This window comes from Musa acuminata, chromosome BXJ3-1, assembly GCF_036884655.1.
Source record: "Musa acuminata AAA Group cultivar baxijiao chromosome BXJ3-1, Cavendish_Baxijiao_AAA, whole genome shotgun sequence".
Taxonomy (NCBI): domain Eukaryota; kingdom Viridiplantae; phylum Streptophyta; class Magnoliopsida; order Zingiberales; family Musaceae; genus Musa; species Musa acuminata.
Window position 1 is genome coordinate 10181903 of NC_088349.1, and position 15686 is coordinate 10197588.

At 37.1% G+C, this 15686-nt stretch overlaps 3 protein-coding genes across 9 annotated transcripts; all 3 read left to right on the top strand.

The window, feature by feature from the left end:
• Positions 1–608: 608 nt before the first annotated feature.
• Positions 609–4005, top strand: LOC103991767 (uncharacterized). 4 transcript variants are annotated; one of them, XM_065137158.1, is made up of 2 exons: positions 609–1378; positions 2058–2243. In XM_065137158.1, the coding sequence occupies exons 1-2, from the start codon at positions 749–751 to the stop codon at positions 2091–2093; spliced, it is 666 nt and encodes a 221-aa protein (XP_064993230.1). In that variant the 5' UTR covers positions 609–748; the 3' UTR covers positions 2094–2243. The 4 variants fall into 4 exon arrangements, with proteins under 4 accessions (XP_064993230.1, XP_064993229.1, XP_009409600.2 ...); XM_065137157.1 differs by lacking the exon at positions 2058–2243 and adding an exon at positions 1806–1954; XM_009411325.3 differs by lacking the exon at positions 2058–2243 and adding an exon at positions 3897–4005 and having other exon boundaries at positions 611–1378.
• On the top strand, positions 3915–8283 carry LOC135584787 (uncharacterized). 3 transcript variants are annotated; one of them, XM_065137154.1, is made up of 11 exons: positions 3915–4055; positions 4142–4255; positions 4331–4390; positions 4505–4681; positions 4764–4877; positions 5406–5477; positions 6186–6269; positions 6363–6463; positions 6874–6958; positions 7532–7923; positions 8128–8283. In XM_065137154.1, the coding sequence occupies exons 1-10, from the start codon at positions 3978–3980 to the stop codon at positions 7880–7882; spliced, it is 1236 nt and encodes a 411-aa protein (XP_064993226.1). In that variant the 5' UTR covers positions 3915–3977; the 3' UTR covers positions 7883–7923; positions 8128–8283. The 3 variants fall into 3 exon arrangements, with proteins under 3 accessions (XP_064993226.1, XP_064993225.1, XP_064993228.1); XM_065137153.1 differs by lacking the exon at positions 8128–8283 and having other exon boundaries at positions 7532–8054; XM_065137156.1 differs by lacking the exon at positions 8128–8283 and having other exon boundaries at positions 4511–4681; positions 7532–8054.
• Positions 8284–8862: 579 nt separating this feature from the next.
• LOC135629679 (uncharacterized) lies at positions 8863–13637 on the top strand. Of its 2 annotated transcripts, none has more exons than XM_065137420.1 (7): positions 8863–9001; positions 9076–9326; positions 9992–10109; positions 10204–10415; positions 10497–10524; positions 12468–12576; positions 13383–13637. In XM_065137420.1, exons 2-7 carry the CDS (start codon positions 9087–9089, stop codon positions 13462–13464), a joined length of 789 nt encoding a protein of 262 aa, XP_064993492.1. In that variant the 5' UTR covers positions 8863–9001; positions 9076–9086; the 3' UTR covers positions 13465–13637. The 2 variants fall into 2 exon arrangements, with proteins under 2 accessions (XP_064993492.1, XP_064993493.1); XM_065137421.1 differs by having other exon boundaries at positions 8873–9001; positions 9067–9326.
• Positions 13638–15686: the final 2049 nt, after the last annotated feature.

Genomic DNA, 15686 nt, shown 5'->3' on the forward strand with positions numbered 1-15686 from the left:
CCGTACCCTCCATCACATTGAAGCTTCGAATCCAAACCCCGATAACAAAGGAAAAGAAGCAGAAGTTTGAGGCCGCAAGAAGCAAAAGAAACCCACAAAGGGCCAAACTTCAAAGCCTTGTACCAAAAAAGACGATCGATGTGCAAGATAGTACAGAGCTCTTACCTTGGATTTCCGCTTCCCCGTACCCTCCTCCTGGCTGCCTTCCTCCTCCCCACTCTCCGTCACCTCCGTCGCGGCCGCCTGCCCAGCATCTACTCCGGCAGATATTTCCCCATCAGAATTTCCGGAAGCGATCGTTCCACATTGAACGCGAGACAACCGTCGTCCCGATTGATAACAGCCAGGGTATGAAAAGGGGAGCTACCGGCGGGAGATTTAGCGAGTCTTGAGGAGGGATGGGCGGGCAGGTTTGGAATCTCCGAGAAATAATTCGATCTCCTCCGCACGTTTGTAATTTAAACCTAGAGGGGCCCCAGACGCAAGTAAACAATGTGGGGGCCATCTCCAACACAGCAAGGGTCCTTGTGGCCCCACAGAAACAAAAAGTAACCCTCATTACCACAATTATTGGTCCAAAAGAAGGCACAAAAGCCAACATAGCTTAATAGCCCCACTTTGAAACAGTTAACACACGGACACACAGACTCTCTCTCCCACAGATAATAAAGCCAAAACCAATTATGGAGGTTCAAAGGAGGACAGACAGATCGGGAGGGAGAAGAGACGGTGTTGGATCTCGACGGCGATGACAACCCCAAACAACCGCAGTAACGGCGACAACCACCACCGGCCTAACTCTCCGCCTGACCCTCGTCGGCGACGCCATTACTTGGGCCCGCCCATCTCTACCTCCTCCTCCTCGGCCGCCTCATTCAAGGGCTGCTGCTGCTGCCTGTTCCTCCTCCTCATCTTCCTCGCCTTTCTCGCCGTCGCCGTCGCCCTCGTCGTCGTCCTCGTCCTCAAGCCCAAGAAGCCCCAGTTCGACCTCCAGCAGGTGGCCGTGCAGTACCTCCTGGTCGCCCCGGCCGTCGGGGGAGGGGCTCCGCCGGCCGCGGCGTACCTGTCGCTCAACATCACCCTGATGTTCATTGCGAACAACCCGAACAAGGTGGGGATCCGCTACGACGCGGCGGCGCTGGACGTGATGTACCGCGGGGTGCCGTTGGGTGTGGCGACGGTGCCGGGGTTCGAGCAGCCGGCCCACAGCCGTCGCCTAGTCCAGACCCGCGTCGTCGTCGACCACTTCAACGTGCTCCAGTCCGACGCCCTCGACCTCGTTCGCGACGCCCTTCTCAACGACCGCGTCGACCTCCGCCTCACCGGCGACGTCTCCGCGAAGATCCTCGTCCTCGGGGTCTCCACCCCTAGGGTTCAGGTGACGCCCTTCACCCTCCGCTCTCTCTGCCCGATTCCTACCCAACATTCCAATTTCTTTAGATAAAAATTAAATAATATGTTGCAGAAATTAAGGTTACTATTTATTTAAATCAAGTAGGTATCGGTGGATTGTGCGATCGTGATCAGCCCCAGGAGGCAATCGCTCACTTACAAGCAATGTGGAGTCGACGGATTAAATTTCTGATTTGGAAATAGGAAAAAATAAATTTAAGCTAAAAAAAAAGTTCTTTCTCTATTTTTTATTGCTTCCATATTTTAATCTATCATGCGCCGTGGTGGTCTCAATTTAGTAATATTTCATGTTTATCTTTTCTTTTTTGGGGGTCGGTTTTTTTTGTTGGGCCGTTTTGGCCTGAGTGGTGGTCTCAGCTCTGTCAGTTAACCCATTAGTATTATCTTTGTAGCTGCTTGGGGATTTAGAAGGGCATGAAGAGTCATGATGTTACACCTGTTCAAGTTTTATCTGGAGTATTCAATCATCGCATGGCTGGTTTGGATTAGGCTGGTGAGGGCTTCTGGTAACACCATTAAGGGACCGGGGGGGTCTTATTACAAGCATCTCGTGGTGTGGAACGGGGAGAGTGGGGAGGATGGGGTTGAGTGGTTACTTTGTTTTAGTGGATTCTGAGGCCAATCCTCGGTGCTGCTTTTCGCAGGCAACTATAAAGCACCGAAAGTGCGAAGAAAAGTGATCCTTCAATTCATCATCTGCGACAGAATAGTCGCGGAAGGACATTTCCGGTTCTGTGCCTATTTCAATCAGGTTGACACGGACAGTAAGAGTCTCTTTAGCAGGTAATAAGGGATCTCGACGATCGAGTATCATATTCCAGTGTCATACTGATTCCATTGTTTCTGACTCTCTAATTAATATTCTACACAATCTTCTGAACCATCCGAAAGTTTTGTAGGTATACCCAATCCATTATTATTATTATTATTATTATTATTATTATTATTATTATTATCGAGATTTTACATCCAAATTGATTTGGAATCTTGATAATCAGATTCGCTGTTATCTATAAATGTCTTTTACGAATGAGATTATATTTTTATTATGAGTTAATTATAAATTATCTCTTATAATTGGCTGCATCTAATATCTTGGTCTTTATACTTTCAAAAGTTAAAATTCTTATACTTATAAAAATAAAATATTTAATTTCGTTATTTTAATATTTTTTATTTTTAATCCTGTAAAATTATTATATTTTATTTTATATACGGATTTTAATATTTTATTTTTATAAATATAAATGTGTCAGCATAATTTTTGAAAGTATAAAAATTAAAATATTAAAGATAACTAATTACAAAAAATATATATAATTAATCTTTTTATTATTGTATGAGTGTTCTAATATACAAAGCATCACCGATCCTAACACATACTCTTACAAAGCTTAGCAAAAATGCTAGCTTACAAATGGACTCAAATTGATTTTTAAACAAGTGCTAAATAATATTACTTATCTTCCACGATACAATCCTCACTTTTCTTTCCGTTTAGCAAAAAGAATAATATATTCATAAAGGTAACGTTTTATATAATAATATAAATATTGTTTAGACTTACACGAACGAAACTATACATTGTCCATTCAAGCTTCAATTAGTCGAACCTAAAGTTAGTCTCATCATAAGATAATTGTAATGTTCTTACCAAATATATATCCAAAATATGCTTCGAGGAAGAAATTGGAATAAATACACTTCATAAAACCAAATCTAGATTCTAGTCATTTAGCAAGTTAACAAAGCCATTCATATATTAATCCCAAGGGTGTACTTACAAAGACAATAGAATAATTATGTGTGCAATAAATCTCAGACGAATCAACAAAGAAAGCTCTTTCTTCTTTTTCGAGGGATTTTTGGAACTATCTCTCATTTTTAATATTTTCCAATAGTATTCTTTTTCCCTTACTATCTGGAATACCCGTGGTCAGCCACATATATATTTTTCATTTTTTTTCCTTTTTGTCTATGACTACTAGTTCATATTATGAACTGGTCAAATTATAATATTTTTAAAACATTATATATACTATTAAAACATTATGACGTAATAAAAAATATTGTACTGTAATTTTTAAATATTATTATAATATTTTCAATGAAAATAGAAAATACTATAATATAATATAAAAAATACTAGAATGTAATATTTTTTGCTACATTATAATATTTTTTGATATTTTAAAAATAAACATAGTGTAAGAACACTATAATTATATGGATTCATCAAAAGAAAAAGAAGGAAATAAAAGGGATAGGAGTATTTTAGGCATTAGGTAAAAAAGAAAAAAAGGGGGCACTTGAAAGATTTCTGAATATGGGTATTCCTCCGGAAAAACATAAATAGAGGGATTTTTTTCTCAGAAATTCGCTCATAAATATTATTAATTTAATTTAATTTAATTTATAATGCACGGTCCAAATTAATTTGGTCTTACGCTACATTGCTTCTGTGATATTTACGTTATTACCAGTAGGGCACCTGCGACCACGTGTATACAAAAACTGAAACGCCAACAGAACAACCGAGGCGGAGCTTCGAGGCTTGAACCAATATGGCGAGCGGCGCGGTCGAGAAGACGGCGGAGGATCTACGCAAGGAGATCCAAGAACTACATCGCCAGCAGCGGGAGGTTCTCCGCTCCTTCCGACCCTTCCCTCTGTCTTTCTCTCATCTCGCTTCGATTCGTCTAAAACCCTAACTTCTCTTTGGCCGCAGATCACCGAGCGGCTTCGAGATCCCAGAGGCATCCGCCGTGGCGGCCTCGCTCCCAGGGGAGCCCGCCTCGCAGCCGCCGCCGCCGGACCCCTAAACCGTGGAATAGTTCGACCGGTACGACCCTCCGTCGAGGTCCATTGATTGCTTCTGGTTGATTTCTATCGGTTAAATCTGTTTTTTCGGTTTCAGGCGGATGAATCCGAGGACCAGCCACCGCCCAAGAGACGGCTCTCATCAGCGGTTGTCAAAGTAATCTTCCCCCGCGCACTGCTTCTCTATCCAATTTCAAGCACTTTTTTGTGCAAACAAAGGGTGTTTTTTTTATTCATATACTTATTGGTTTCGCAATTTTGTTTGATGGAGTTGGAGGATGGGGAGGTCAAAGAAGATGTGGGTGCTGCGAAGGATGCCAAGGAGGAGGATCCTCTGGCAGAGGCGAGTGCTGCTGCGAGTGGGGAGAGGAACGAGCAAAAGACATCGTATTCACAGAGCAATGGCGGTGGGTTTAGAAGGGATGGGAATTCTAGAATGCGAAAGACAGTAAGTTCCAAATTCGGTGTACTTTTGGTTGTTAGTGTTGTGTGGGCTAATTTTAGTGATTGCATTTTGGGAAATATTCTAGGATATTGACATGTCACTGCCAGAGCCGACGCCAAGAGAGCCCAAATTAATTCAGGATGCTAGCTTGATGAAGAGGAACAAAAGAATGCTAGGCCAGCTATTGGGGACATTGGAGGTAATACTATGAGATATATGCAATGCAATTTCTATTTCTCTGTCCTAAATATATAAAGGAATAAGGAAAAATGTTGTGCTTGCTATGTTCTTTTCTTTGTACATTATAGCAGCATTCTGTTGCTCGATAGCTAACTCTTTAGATAATTGATGATATGTTATTGTACTCCTAAACATACAACAGCTGAGAGTTTATTTAGTGAGTCAGCAACACTCCTTACTCCTATGATGGTGGATAGGAGATCATGCTGGGATGAATAGATGGTGTCATTGTGTACTCCACATCATCTATATGCAACAGATTTTGATTAGCATTGGCTAGTTGGATAAAGAATCACAGTAAAACTTTGCCTCATGGACCTTTCAACACATTTTGTATTGCTTCTGATCTTCTTGTCAATGGCAGTAAAATTGGGTTTAACAAGATGTCGTAGTATCTGCTTTATTTATGATGGAGTTGCTGGGTATATAATTCGAGCAACTTTATTTTCTTTCTTGGATATAAATTTCTTATTCTTGCTTAATTCAGAAATTTCGTGAAGAGGATGAGAAATTATCATCGACGGATGCATACATGCGTAGGTCAGACTCATTGAGAAGGGTGAGTACTTTCGTCTTTAATTTTGTGCTGAAATCAATCTGTTTCATTTGTCAGATAGGTTGCTTTTATTCACAGCAAGTTCTATCTAGCATGTAGTATAAGTCTTCTAGAATCAGGGGATTCAATTTCAACACCACATTTTATTTTATTCAAGTTGTTTTTGTTCTTTATTATTTGGAGTAAACCTGGTTCCCTGATATGATGCTGATTTATTATCTTTTAAAGATTGGCTTAACAATTTCTAGAATTGTTCAATAACTTAGAGTTCAGCAACTTCTAAAAGTACTATACCTTTGGGAAGCTCATCACATTCTGATTAGAAAAAGGTCTTTTCTTTCTGATTGATGGAGAAACAGAATAAGTTTTCATTTTTTTTAGCATGACAAAAATTTTGTAGTGGCAATGTTGTAGGAAGCTGTTGTGCTCATGATGAAGATTTTCTCTGTCTACCTGTTATGAGCCCTGGTGGTTGTTAGCGATGTGTGGTTCCTGAGATCATTCTAACTGTATATTTGTTTGTTGGTGTTTTTACTGTGGATATAAGCATGATTACTGTATGCGTTTGAATCATTTTTCTTGTGTTTGAATGTGCAACTATTATGTTCATCCTTTCTTGCTAATTGTTCCTTGAATTTTTCTGGCATTTTTCTATAATTCATACATTGCTTATCATTCATATAATTTATGTTAAATGGTTTTTGCAAGCAGGCAGAAGAGAAGGTTCGAGAAGAAAGTGAGAGACTGCGACAACAAGAGCGGGAACAAATTGCAGAGAAACGGAAACGTGACCTAGTAATTCCCCTTGCATGCTATTAGTATGTAACTTAATAGCGCCATGAATCTGGAAGTTACTAATGTTTATTTATTGCTATATGACAATAATAGACTCTTAGAGCTCGTGTTGCCGCTAAGGCACAAGAGAAGAAGTTGGAGTTGCTATTTCTGTCCTGGTCGGAGCATCATAAGAAGCTTTCAAATTTTTTAAGGTATATATACTTTAAAGGTTTGGCCCAGAGATATTCTTCTATTTTCCTTTTCCCCTTCTCCTCTGCGTATCTTTATCCTTAATATAATTTTTTCTTTGTTGCATTCTATGCTTCTGGCTATGCTTTGATATTATACATCTACAAGTTGATTCACATTTTCTCCTCTGGCTATCCTTTTGACCGTATATATGTAACTTACTTGACCTCAGTGAAACATTTCTTTTTATACTGCAGGTTATTTTTTTTCTGGCCCAAGTCTACATATTGACAATTTAATTCAGACAGATAAGTTTCTTATGTATGCATAGCTCTAGCATTCAGCGAGACTAGAAGCTCCTCTATGCATGTTATTAATATTACTCCAATTTGGTTTATTATTTTTACTCCACCTTTGTTCTTGTTTTCATCAGGACCAAGGCAGAACCTCCAATATACTACATGCCAGCCAAGCCTCTGGTAGATGATCCTGCACTTGTTGAGCAGCAAAGAGAACAGGCATGATATAATTACCACTTTTTTCCTCTGAAGACAGCTTGTGTTTCTTTCTGCATTAGGATACATGTTATAATATGATGTTACTAACTGGTACCTTAAGGGTACCCCTGACATTCACGTACGACTTGTTTGGAAGAAGAAATTGCCTTTTGTATAACATGCCCAGCCACATATTTGTTAATCAAAGTCCAATATTTATGGTTAATCAATTGTGGTCATCATTGATGGTACATGACTAATCATCATGGGTTGCTATAATGAGTTGCGATATCCATATTCTTTCCCCCCTCTTATAACCTGCAGGAGAGGGGAAAGGAATCTAGATAGATGTCCACATAGGCATCTGTATCTTTGTGTTTGTTTATGCCAGCACACATGCCTCTGCATATGAATTTCTTAGAACAAAGAGCAGTCTGTTCTTTCTCGGCAACCTTTGTACAATCATGAAAGACCGTTGGCTAATTTTTAGAAAAAACCTTCATCCAGTGTTACAAATGTCAAGTTTGGAGTCAGCAAGTTATATGATAACTACCATGTCTGATAGAAGCTAAGACTTATGCACGTACTTTACAGGTTTTTCTTGAATGGAAGACCACAAGAAGGGCTGAGCTGTCAGAGTACCAGAGGCTCATGGAGGAGCAATATCTTTCGAATGTCGAGCAGCAGCTTGAGAGGTGGCATAATGCCAGGAACGCCAGGAAAGCCGACAACTTGGTGAATCTACAGGAGACAATGGACAGGGAACTGGAGACACACAAGCTGGAGCATGGACCCAAGACAAGGAGGATACCTGGAGGCAATGACGATGAAGAGGATGTGGAGGATATAGCCGCTGAAGATGAGTTAATGGATGAAGTCCTCGAGGTCCATGAGAGGATCGATGGTGATACACCAAAGCCGTCTGATATTGGTAATGGCAGTTGAAGAATTCCTGTAGTGATGCAATAGTGGGATTTAGTGATTAGGTATTGTTTTGAAGCCTGTTCAAACATCTTATTGTGATTTATGTTTTTATTTAGTTGACTTGTACTATGATGGCTGTGTTTGATGTTCCCCACTTGGTATACTAACCAATGGATTAATGCTGCTTCGAGAACTGTAGTGCCAGTAGTATAATATAGATCTGGAACTTTTGTTTGGCAAAATCTGATATCGGTATCCTGATGCAGGTGGGATAGGGTGGTGTTGCAGGTGACTCCAGGAGACACATATTTGATGTATATGGTGACAAGCAGGATAAGTTGGATATATTTTATCTTGGTTGAGCTGAGCTGATAACTAAATTTGGGAAATATTGCATTCATATTGTTTCCTTAGGACTCTCATATCCTTTCCATTTACATGCTTGGAAGTTTTACAAATTATTTTCATCCAGGCTGCATGAAGTTTTTGTTATATCTGAGTGCTGAAGAAAAAGCAAAAAAAAAATGACACAGGGCTTCGAAGCATACGAGTGCACAAATCACAGTTGTAAAATGTAATGAATTGTGCACTGTTGCATAATTGATACTTATGATCAACTATGAGTCTAAGTTGCTTTTGTTAATTGAACACAATCAAATCTAATATGATAAAAGAAGAAGGGTAGAAAAACTTGTTAGATATCAATCCATCAACTCCGACATAATTAATTTTTAATAAATTAGTTATTTGCAATTTGTGATTTCATGAACACCATTTTTAATATAATGAAAAATTAAAAATGGTCATTGAATACTTTATTTAATTAATCCCTAAACCTTTTTTTTTTTTACACCAAATCAGTCTCCTTATTAGGAATATTATTCCTCTGGAAAATTCGAATTAACATATGTATCCCTTTACCTATTAAAAATTTCCATTTATCGGACTCCAAATATGATAAAACAAATGATACAAGTTTAAGCAGCCTTCTTAGATTGTATTGGGACTTCATTAATTGTATCCGCTCTTGGCGTGGGGCTTCGGTCGACCGTCCGTGAAACGTGCCCTTTTCCCTCTTCTTCCTCCTCCTCCTCGCGATCAAATTAGCTCCGAACTGCGAGACCTCTATTCCGATCTAGGGTTAGCTCTCTAGCGACACCCGTTCTCCCATCCTTCGATCTATTGATCTATCGATTCATTGTAAGTCCATATAGGGAGAGGAGGGATGGTGGGGCACGCGCATAGGATCCCGCTCGAGGTGGTGACATCGATGCTCGAGATGGCGGACTTGGCCTGGGTTGCTCTTGAGCACCGGCGCGGGGGCAGAGCCGGGGACGCCAAGGATGATGAGGCCGCACAGCTCCGGGCCGAGAACCTCCGTCTGAGAGCCATACTCGCCGACAATCTTGCGATCCTGCAAACCATCTATGATTCGCCGACTCTCTCCAGCGATTGCCCTCCCGATGTGAGCCCCCCTTGACCCACCTCAAGAATTAATAAAAGGATGTGATTTTGGTTGCTGTTATTGTTATATATGTTGAAAGGGAGAAATCTTGTTTTTTTTTTTTTGTTCTTTTGTTTGTTGTTTTGTTTTAGCACGATTAAGAAGATTGCAATCTAGGATATAAGGCTATACCAAGCTGGAGGGTGAACTAATTTTAAAAGCTCAAGTTTTATTAGAGTAGCCTAAATCAATTGGCCCGATATAATATTGAGCATCCTTTGATGATTGACAAAGCATCAATTAATGAATATGCAGATCTTGATCACCTTATGACTGCTATGTGTGCTAGCCATTCTACAACGGAAGAGCCGCCCCTTTTTCCTGCTCTTACACTTGAAAATTTTGAATTAAGGCTCCCTGTTTGTGCTTGCACTCTTATTTTCTTGCAAAATTTTACTACGAGTTTTGTAGTTTTAACTTCTGAAATGGAAGAGATCAGATTTTTTGTATTTTGGTTATTCAATTTGTTGATGCAATAGGAGAAGAAAAAATATACTAGTTGATCCTGCAGGACAAAGTTTTGTAAAAGATTAGAGGTTCATGAGTGTCAGATGATAGCCTTAAGTCCAATTTATTGTGGATGTATAGCCTTACGCTTTTGTAATTTTTATATTGAAATTTTGCAGTTGCATTCCCGCCTTTTAGCTGCAGTTGAGAACTCGAGCTTTCTGGGAGAACTTGAATTGCTTCGTAAAGGGTCAAAAGACATTCCGAATTGTGGAATCCCAGCAGCCGAAACGAAAGGTTTGTCTTAGAACACTTAGATTCATTGGTGCCCAATGTATGTAAGTTTCCAAGACCAACTTTTAGTTATTAATTTGTGAACATTCTAACTCAGGTGCCGAGCTGAATGGTGTGGAAGTTCCGATCAAGATTGATGATGGGGAACCTAGTTGGTGGGTTTGGATAACGCATGAAATCACTCCAGATTGTTTGGAAGAAGTCAGCAGGATTGACAATGAAAATTATGTTATCATTAGTGAAGAAAATGTAGTTGATGGAATTTCAAACTTCATTGCAAGGTGCATTTTGGAACACCCAGAATCTAAGGTATATAGTTTGAACTATGGATGCTTAACATGTAATTGATTGGTTTTTGTATGTTCTAATATTCTGCTTTCTTAATCTCAGATATTGTCCCCAGAAGAGCTGCAAAAAGGTATGATTGTACCTTAAACCTATTTAATTATGTGCTACCACTTGCTCTCGGAAGTCTCAGCTAATCTAATATATTTTCTTGATTCCTTGATAAGTTATGGCTTTTTTCCTGCTTAATGTAAGTTCAGTTGTGACAGTGATTTTCCTATAATTGGAATATATCCTTGTTACGATTGGGGATTGATGGATCTATATATGGGCTAGTATCTGAGAGAGTAAAGTTAATTTATCCTATGAAATTATTTAGATTTTGTTTGTTCATTTTGCTTCTTTGTATTTTGCATAAATTTTGTGTTATACTAATTTATTTTGTGTTTTGTGCTGGGTATAAGAATGCCTCATTCAGTGCTACTTTACAAATGTGATATAGATTGTGCAAGGAATGATTTTTGGGATTATATGATTCTGATTATATATTTTTCTGCCAGTATTTCTGTGCACCGGTTTAATTGAATTTTTCTGCATATTTCAGCAGACATGGCATTCTTTTTTTGTCAGTGATTTGAAATATGGCTTATTAATATCTTCTCTATGTTTCATTTGGATCAAGGAGATAGCCGTTGCCTTCCTAGCATTTCTTCAGGTTTAAATGGCCCTTTAAACATGCATTATATTTTAAAGAGTTTGCCGAATGTGTTGCTTACAGTATGTTTCCATGATTTCTTAATTCCATTTTTGGTTTTAGCAATGGGACGTTTCTGGTAAAACTCTTCCAAGAAGTGGGCACTTGTGGTAATTGAACTTGGCAAATGATTGATTCCATGGATGTTACTGATTAAGACTGAAGGCTGCTATTGCTTAATTTCTTCATAGCTTTTTATTATGATTTACTGTGGATTCCTACATGTTTGTTCAATTCTTTGTTCACATAATTTGCTTGTAGCGAAGACTATTGTTTCATTGTCATATCTACTTATACACAGTCTTATTTTGGATGCTATATGGTTATGGTTATTTTGATGATATTCAAGTAGCAGTAGGTTGTAACTGGATAAATCATAAAGGCCATTCTTGGTTTAGGACACCCTAAAATGAGCTGAAGCAATCATTGTGTTAGAATGGATACTCTCAATTTTGGTATGGCTCATGCTGTTCTAACATTAATAAGAATTGACATCTTTAAGCAGACAGATATCTTTCAAACTTAGGATGAAATAATATTGTCTTTTACAGATGTTGAATGTTAATTATTTTTTCAATCTGGAGTTGGTGAGTGAATTTCCTGAAAGTTGAGCATAAAAAATGAAATGATATTCAATTTAAAGAGGACTGTCACAAAGTTTAGCTCTTTAGTTCATACTTCATAGCGAGCATGCACTCTCTTCAAGAGATGGTGATGTTCTATAAGTTCTTAATAATTATTCTCTGAGAATTATTAGACGATCCACAAGGTTAAATACAACATTGGTCGACATACGAGGAATCTGCACAAAGATAAATAATTTCCAATGTATTGGTAAAAGTATGTACAACAAAATACAGAATTCTTAGGTGAATTTTCTCTGTGTCCAGCACCAAACCAGTATGCCAATGGCGTTCCATTAAAATAATTTTACTTCTTGAATATTTCTCGCTGGTCCTAAGCAGGCTGCTCACATCGCAAATGCTATTATAGTTCAATCTAAGGTTCTGTAGTATGCACAAAGTTTATCTCTCCCAATGTTTATATGCAACAAGCTGAATTAAGAGGAAGTATCTATGGAGAAATTATAAAAATGAGTCTAAAAAATGAAATTTCAATCAGTTAATTTTCTTTGTTATCTTTCACAATTAAGTTTTTGAAAATTTTTAAATATTTTTGCATAGGAACATATAGCTATTTGAGTACCTGCCCTTTTAATACTTCCACTTGTCCATATTTATGCTCTCTTTATTGGATCATCTGAATTTTCTTTATAGATCAGCAGTTTTATTGGCATGAATATTGTACCTTTGACAATGCAGCTGTGGTAAGGGCCATGGATAACACGAAAGATAAGAGGAAATGGAAGCACATTTGGGAGGCTGGGAAAGTCATTTATACCTTGTCGACCTGGGGTATTGCTTTAGCAGGGTGAGCATATATTTGCTTTTCTGAGTTTCCAATCAGTGCATTAAGATATCCTGTACTCGGTAACACATAATCACCAATTTGTACTATCTTAAGATGCTGACTGACATGTTATTCTGTGAAGATTGGATAAAGACTGTATCGAGGATAATACTTTACACTAGATCCTCACAGGAACTTATTAAATGTGGTTCTATATGCTTTGTCATTGCATGTAAGGCTATGCCCTCTGCTCATATGTGACATCATTAGAATACCGTGTAACTATACAGATTCATTATCAATGATACTCCTTGTTGCACACTTTTAAGCAGGCATTGGAGATATAGTTCCGTTAGTTTGAGACCTTACTTGTAGAGTTAAAATTATCTTCTTAATTTGCTCGTCTCTATTACCAATTAGGTGACTCATTGCTTCTTTGTCAATATATAAGTAGTGTTAACATAATTTCATAAACCTCCTCTGAAAAATTTTAGTTAGCATAATACTTTTAACAATAAGCTGAGAAATTGTTATTTAGCAAATTTTCAAGTAATCAGTGACTATCTTCCAAGAAGTTCAGATCGATAGCTAGGATCCCCATGTAGTTCTTTCAGCAACCTATAAATTATGGATTTTTTGGTCTTTTCTCATTTTTAACGACCACAGTTGTCTTTTTCATTTAGTGCTTGCTTAATCGGCAATAAGCCAGTGAGTAGATATCCTCAATCTGCTGCCTTTATATGTATACATTGGTGGGGGATAAACAATGATTTATGTAGTTGTTCAGATGTGGATGTATTAAGGGTTCTCAGCTTGATGGATTGCAGGTTATACAGGCAAAGGGCTCTCCTGAAAGCTGCAGCAAGGGGGGTCAGCGCATCCGCCAACTTTGTTCTCAAGGCCCTCTAGAATCCATTGAACTGTATGATCACTACTACTTCTGCAATCGCTGTTTCTTCAAGTTATTGTGCATCGTGTACAGTGAGTGATCTGAATGTTGTCTAGTTTACCCATCAAAACTAATGTTTGAGAAGACGGTGTATTTTATCCACAAATTGAAAGCATGGTCATTTTATTGTGTCTCTTTCTCATCTCAATTAACACTTTTTTTTGGATTGATGGATGAATCGGCGGGATCAAATTCAATAAAATATATTAATATAATAATTGGCCTTCAATTTGATGGTACCGGAGGAATCCCGTGAATTCGGTGTCGATGGCGACGAACCGGAAGGAGCGGCGGAGACTGCCGATGATGTGCAACTGCTCACGGAGGTTCCTCTGCCGGCGATCAGAGAGGAGTCCTGTCATTTCCGACCCCGATTAGAACCAGGTAATAATTAGTTCTTTCCGACTTCGGCTCGGATAGGAAAGCAAAAAATACATATTCGTATTCCAACCCGATTGAGAATACGGGCGGAGTTCCACTTGGATTAGAAAACAAAAACAGGATGTAAATACATATCCTGTCCCGACTTGGAATATAGTATGGGCGGAGCAAATATATCTATCTTAATACCGATTTAATTAAACATGATAATATACGTGGAGTTGAAATTGGAAGGACATTAGCTTTTGAATTCCTAACTCATGAAATATAATTTATTAATCTAAAAGGTTTCTTTGATCCTACGATACGATCACTTGTTTCTAAATCTCTTTATAGAGGCCGAAAGAGTTAAAAAGAAGAAGGTTTAAGAACTTTTAGATAGGGGTTTCATTTGATCGAATATATCACTTTGAGGTGCTCCAATCCTATTTATGAAGAAGAAAGATGAATCTATGCAGTCATACATCGATTATAGGTAACTTAACTAAGTGACCAATAGTATTTGAATAGATATTTGATTAAATACTCAAGTATACTCGAGATTGATTTGAAGTTTGATATCATCAAACCGAAGATAAAAGAAAAAGATATACAGAAAACTACTTTCATAATAAGATATAATCATTATAAATTCTTAACAAAGCCTCTTAGACTCATGAATTACATTCTTATCATGATAAATTTATAATCATGTTCATTGATGATATCTTGATTTACTTCGAAACATTAACACAACCTTAGAATAGTTTTAAAAATCCTAAGATAAGAGAAATTGTATGTCAAATTGAAAGCATAATTATTGGCTCAATAAAATTATATTTCATGTAAGTTTTAGTATTGATATATCTATTAACCCTCAAAAGATTGAAGTAGTGATGAATTGAAAACAACCTTTTAATATTTTGAAGATAAAAAATTTCTTGTATATAGATGGATGTTACAGTAGAAAGCTTTTCAAATCTCTTCATTTCTCTCCCACTTATCACCTATTCTTTTTATCACTTATATATATATATATATATATATATATATATATATAATTTTACTAATGGATTGTCTATCCCCTTGCCATGGGTCTTTGTTTTTTCTAATATCATTTTCTCATTATCATCTTTTCTTATTATTATATCTTTGGTATTAAAGTAAGTCTTATTCTAACCATCATCATGTATGTAAGTTATATCTATATCGATATTCATGCTTAAGTAATTAAATTTCATATTTATTATTTAATATTTTATATATTATCATTTGTTACTTAATGTGTACGAAGGTTTATGTTTATAATATAAGTTGACGATATTATTTTTATCATATTTTATGTGATTAAAGTTTTTTTATTTGTTTAAAAAATCATTTTTATTAATTATGATATTTTATATTTTTACTACCTAAAATTTTGAATTATTTATATGTTTTGAAGTAATTTCATTATTAAACATATAGTCTGACTTATTGACAAAATGTTTTAACCTGTAATCAAGGGTTTAGCTGAATCACTTTTCGATAATATTGATAATTATATTTTATGGTTATAATGTGACTAAAATTTATTATATATTTTTTAGAAAAATATGAAACTAACTTGTGATATTGATTTTACATGTTTAAGGTGTCAATTTGCATGTATTCTAATTTATTTTTTATTTTTTCCTATTAAAGGTCTACACTTAAAAAGGAAACGGAAAAGAACTCTTATGTAGAATAACTCATTACTCTCCTCACAACCCACAATGAGAAATCAAATGCACTCACTCGTTACCATTGGAGCTACCATAAACATGAATACAAATAGACGTCA

Bases quoted from the DNA above. Each gene is read 5' to 3' on its own strand.
- LOC103991767 (XM_009411317.3), top strand. From the start codon at position 749: ATGACAACCCCAAACAACCGCAGTAACGGCGACAACCACCACCGGCCT. The intron at 1,379-1,498 runs GTGACGCCCTTC...TAAATCAAGTAG, and splicing joins TCTCCACCCCTAGGGTTCAG to GTATCGGTGGATTGTGCGAT.
- LOC135584787 (XM_065137154.1), top strand. From the start codon at position 3,978: ATGGCGAGCGGCGCGGTCGAGAAGACGGCGGAGGATCTACGCAAGGAG. The intron at 5,478-6,185 runs GTGAGTACTTTC...TTTTGCAAGCAG, and splicing joins GGTCAGACTCATTGAGAAGG to GCAGAAGAGAAGGTTCGAGA. The intron at 6,959-7,531 runs GCATGATATAAT...CGTACTTTACAG, and splicing joins TTGAGCAGCAAAGAGAACAG to GTTTTTCTTGAATGGAAGAC.
- LOC135629679 (XM_065137420.1), top strand. From the start codon at position 9,087: ATGGTGGGGCACGCGCATAGGATCCCGCTCGAGGTGGTGACATCGATG. The intron at 9,327-9,991 runs GTGAGCCCCCCT...GAAATTTTGCAG, and splicing joins CCAGCGATTGCCCTCCCGAT to TTGCATTCCCGCCTTTTAGC. The intron at 10,525-12,467 runs GTATGATTGTAC...TTGACAATGCAG, and splicing joins CCCAGAAGAGCTGCAAAAAG to CTGTGGTAAGGGCCATGGAT.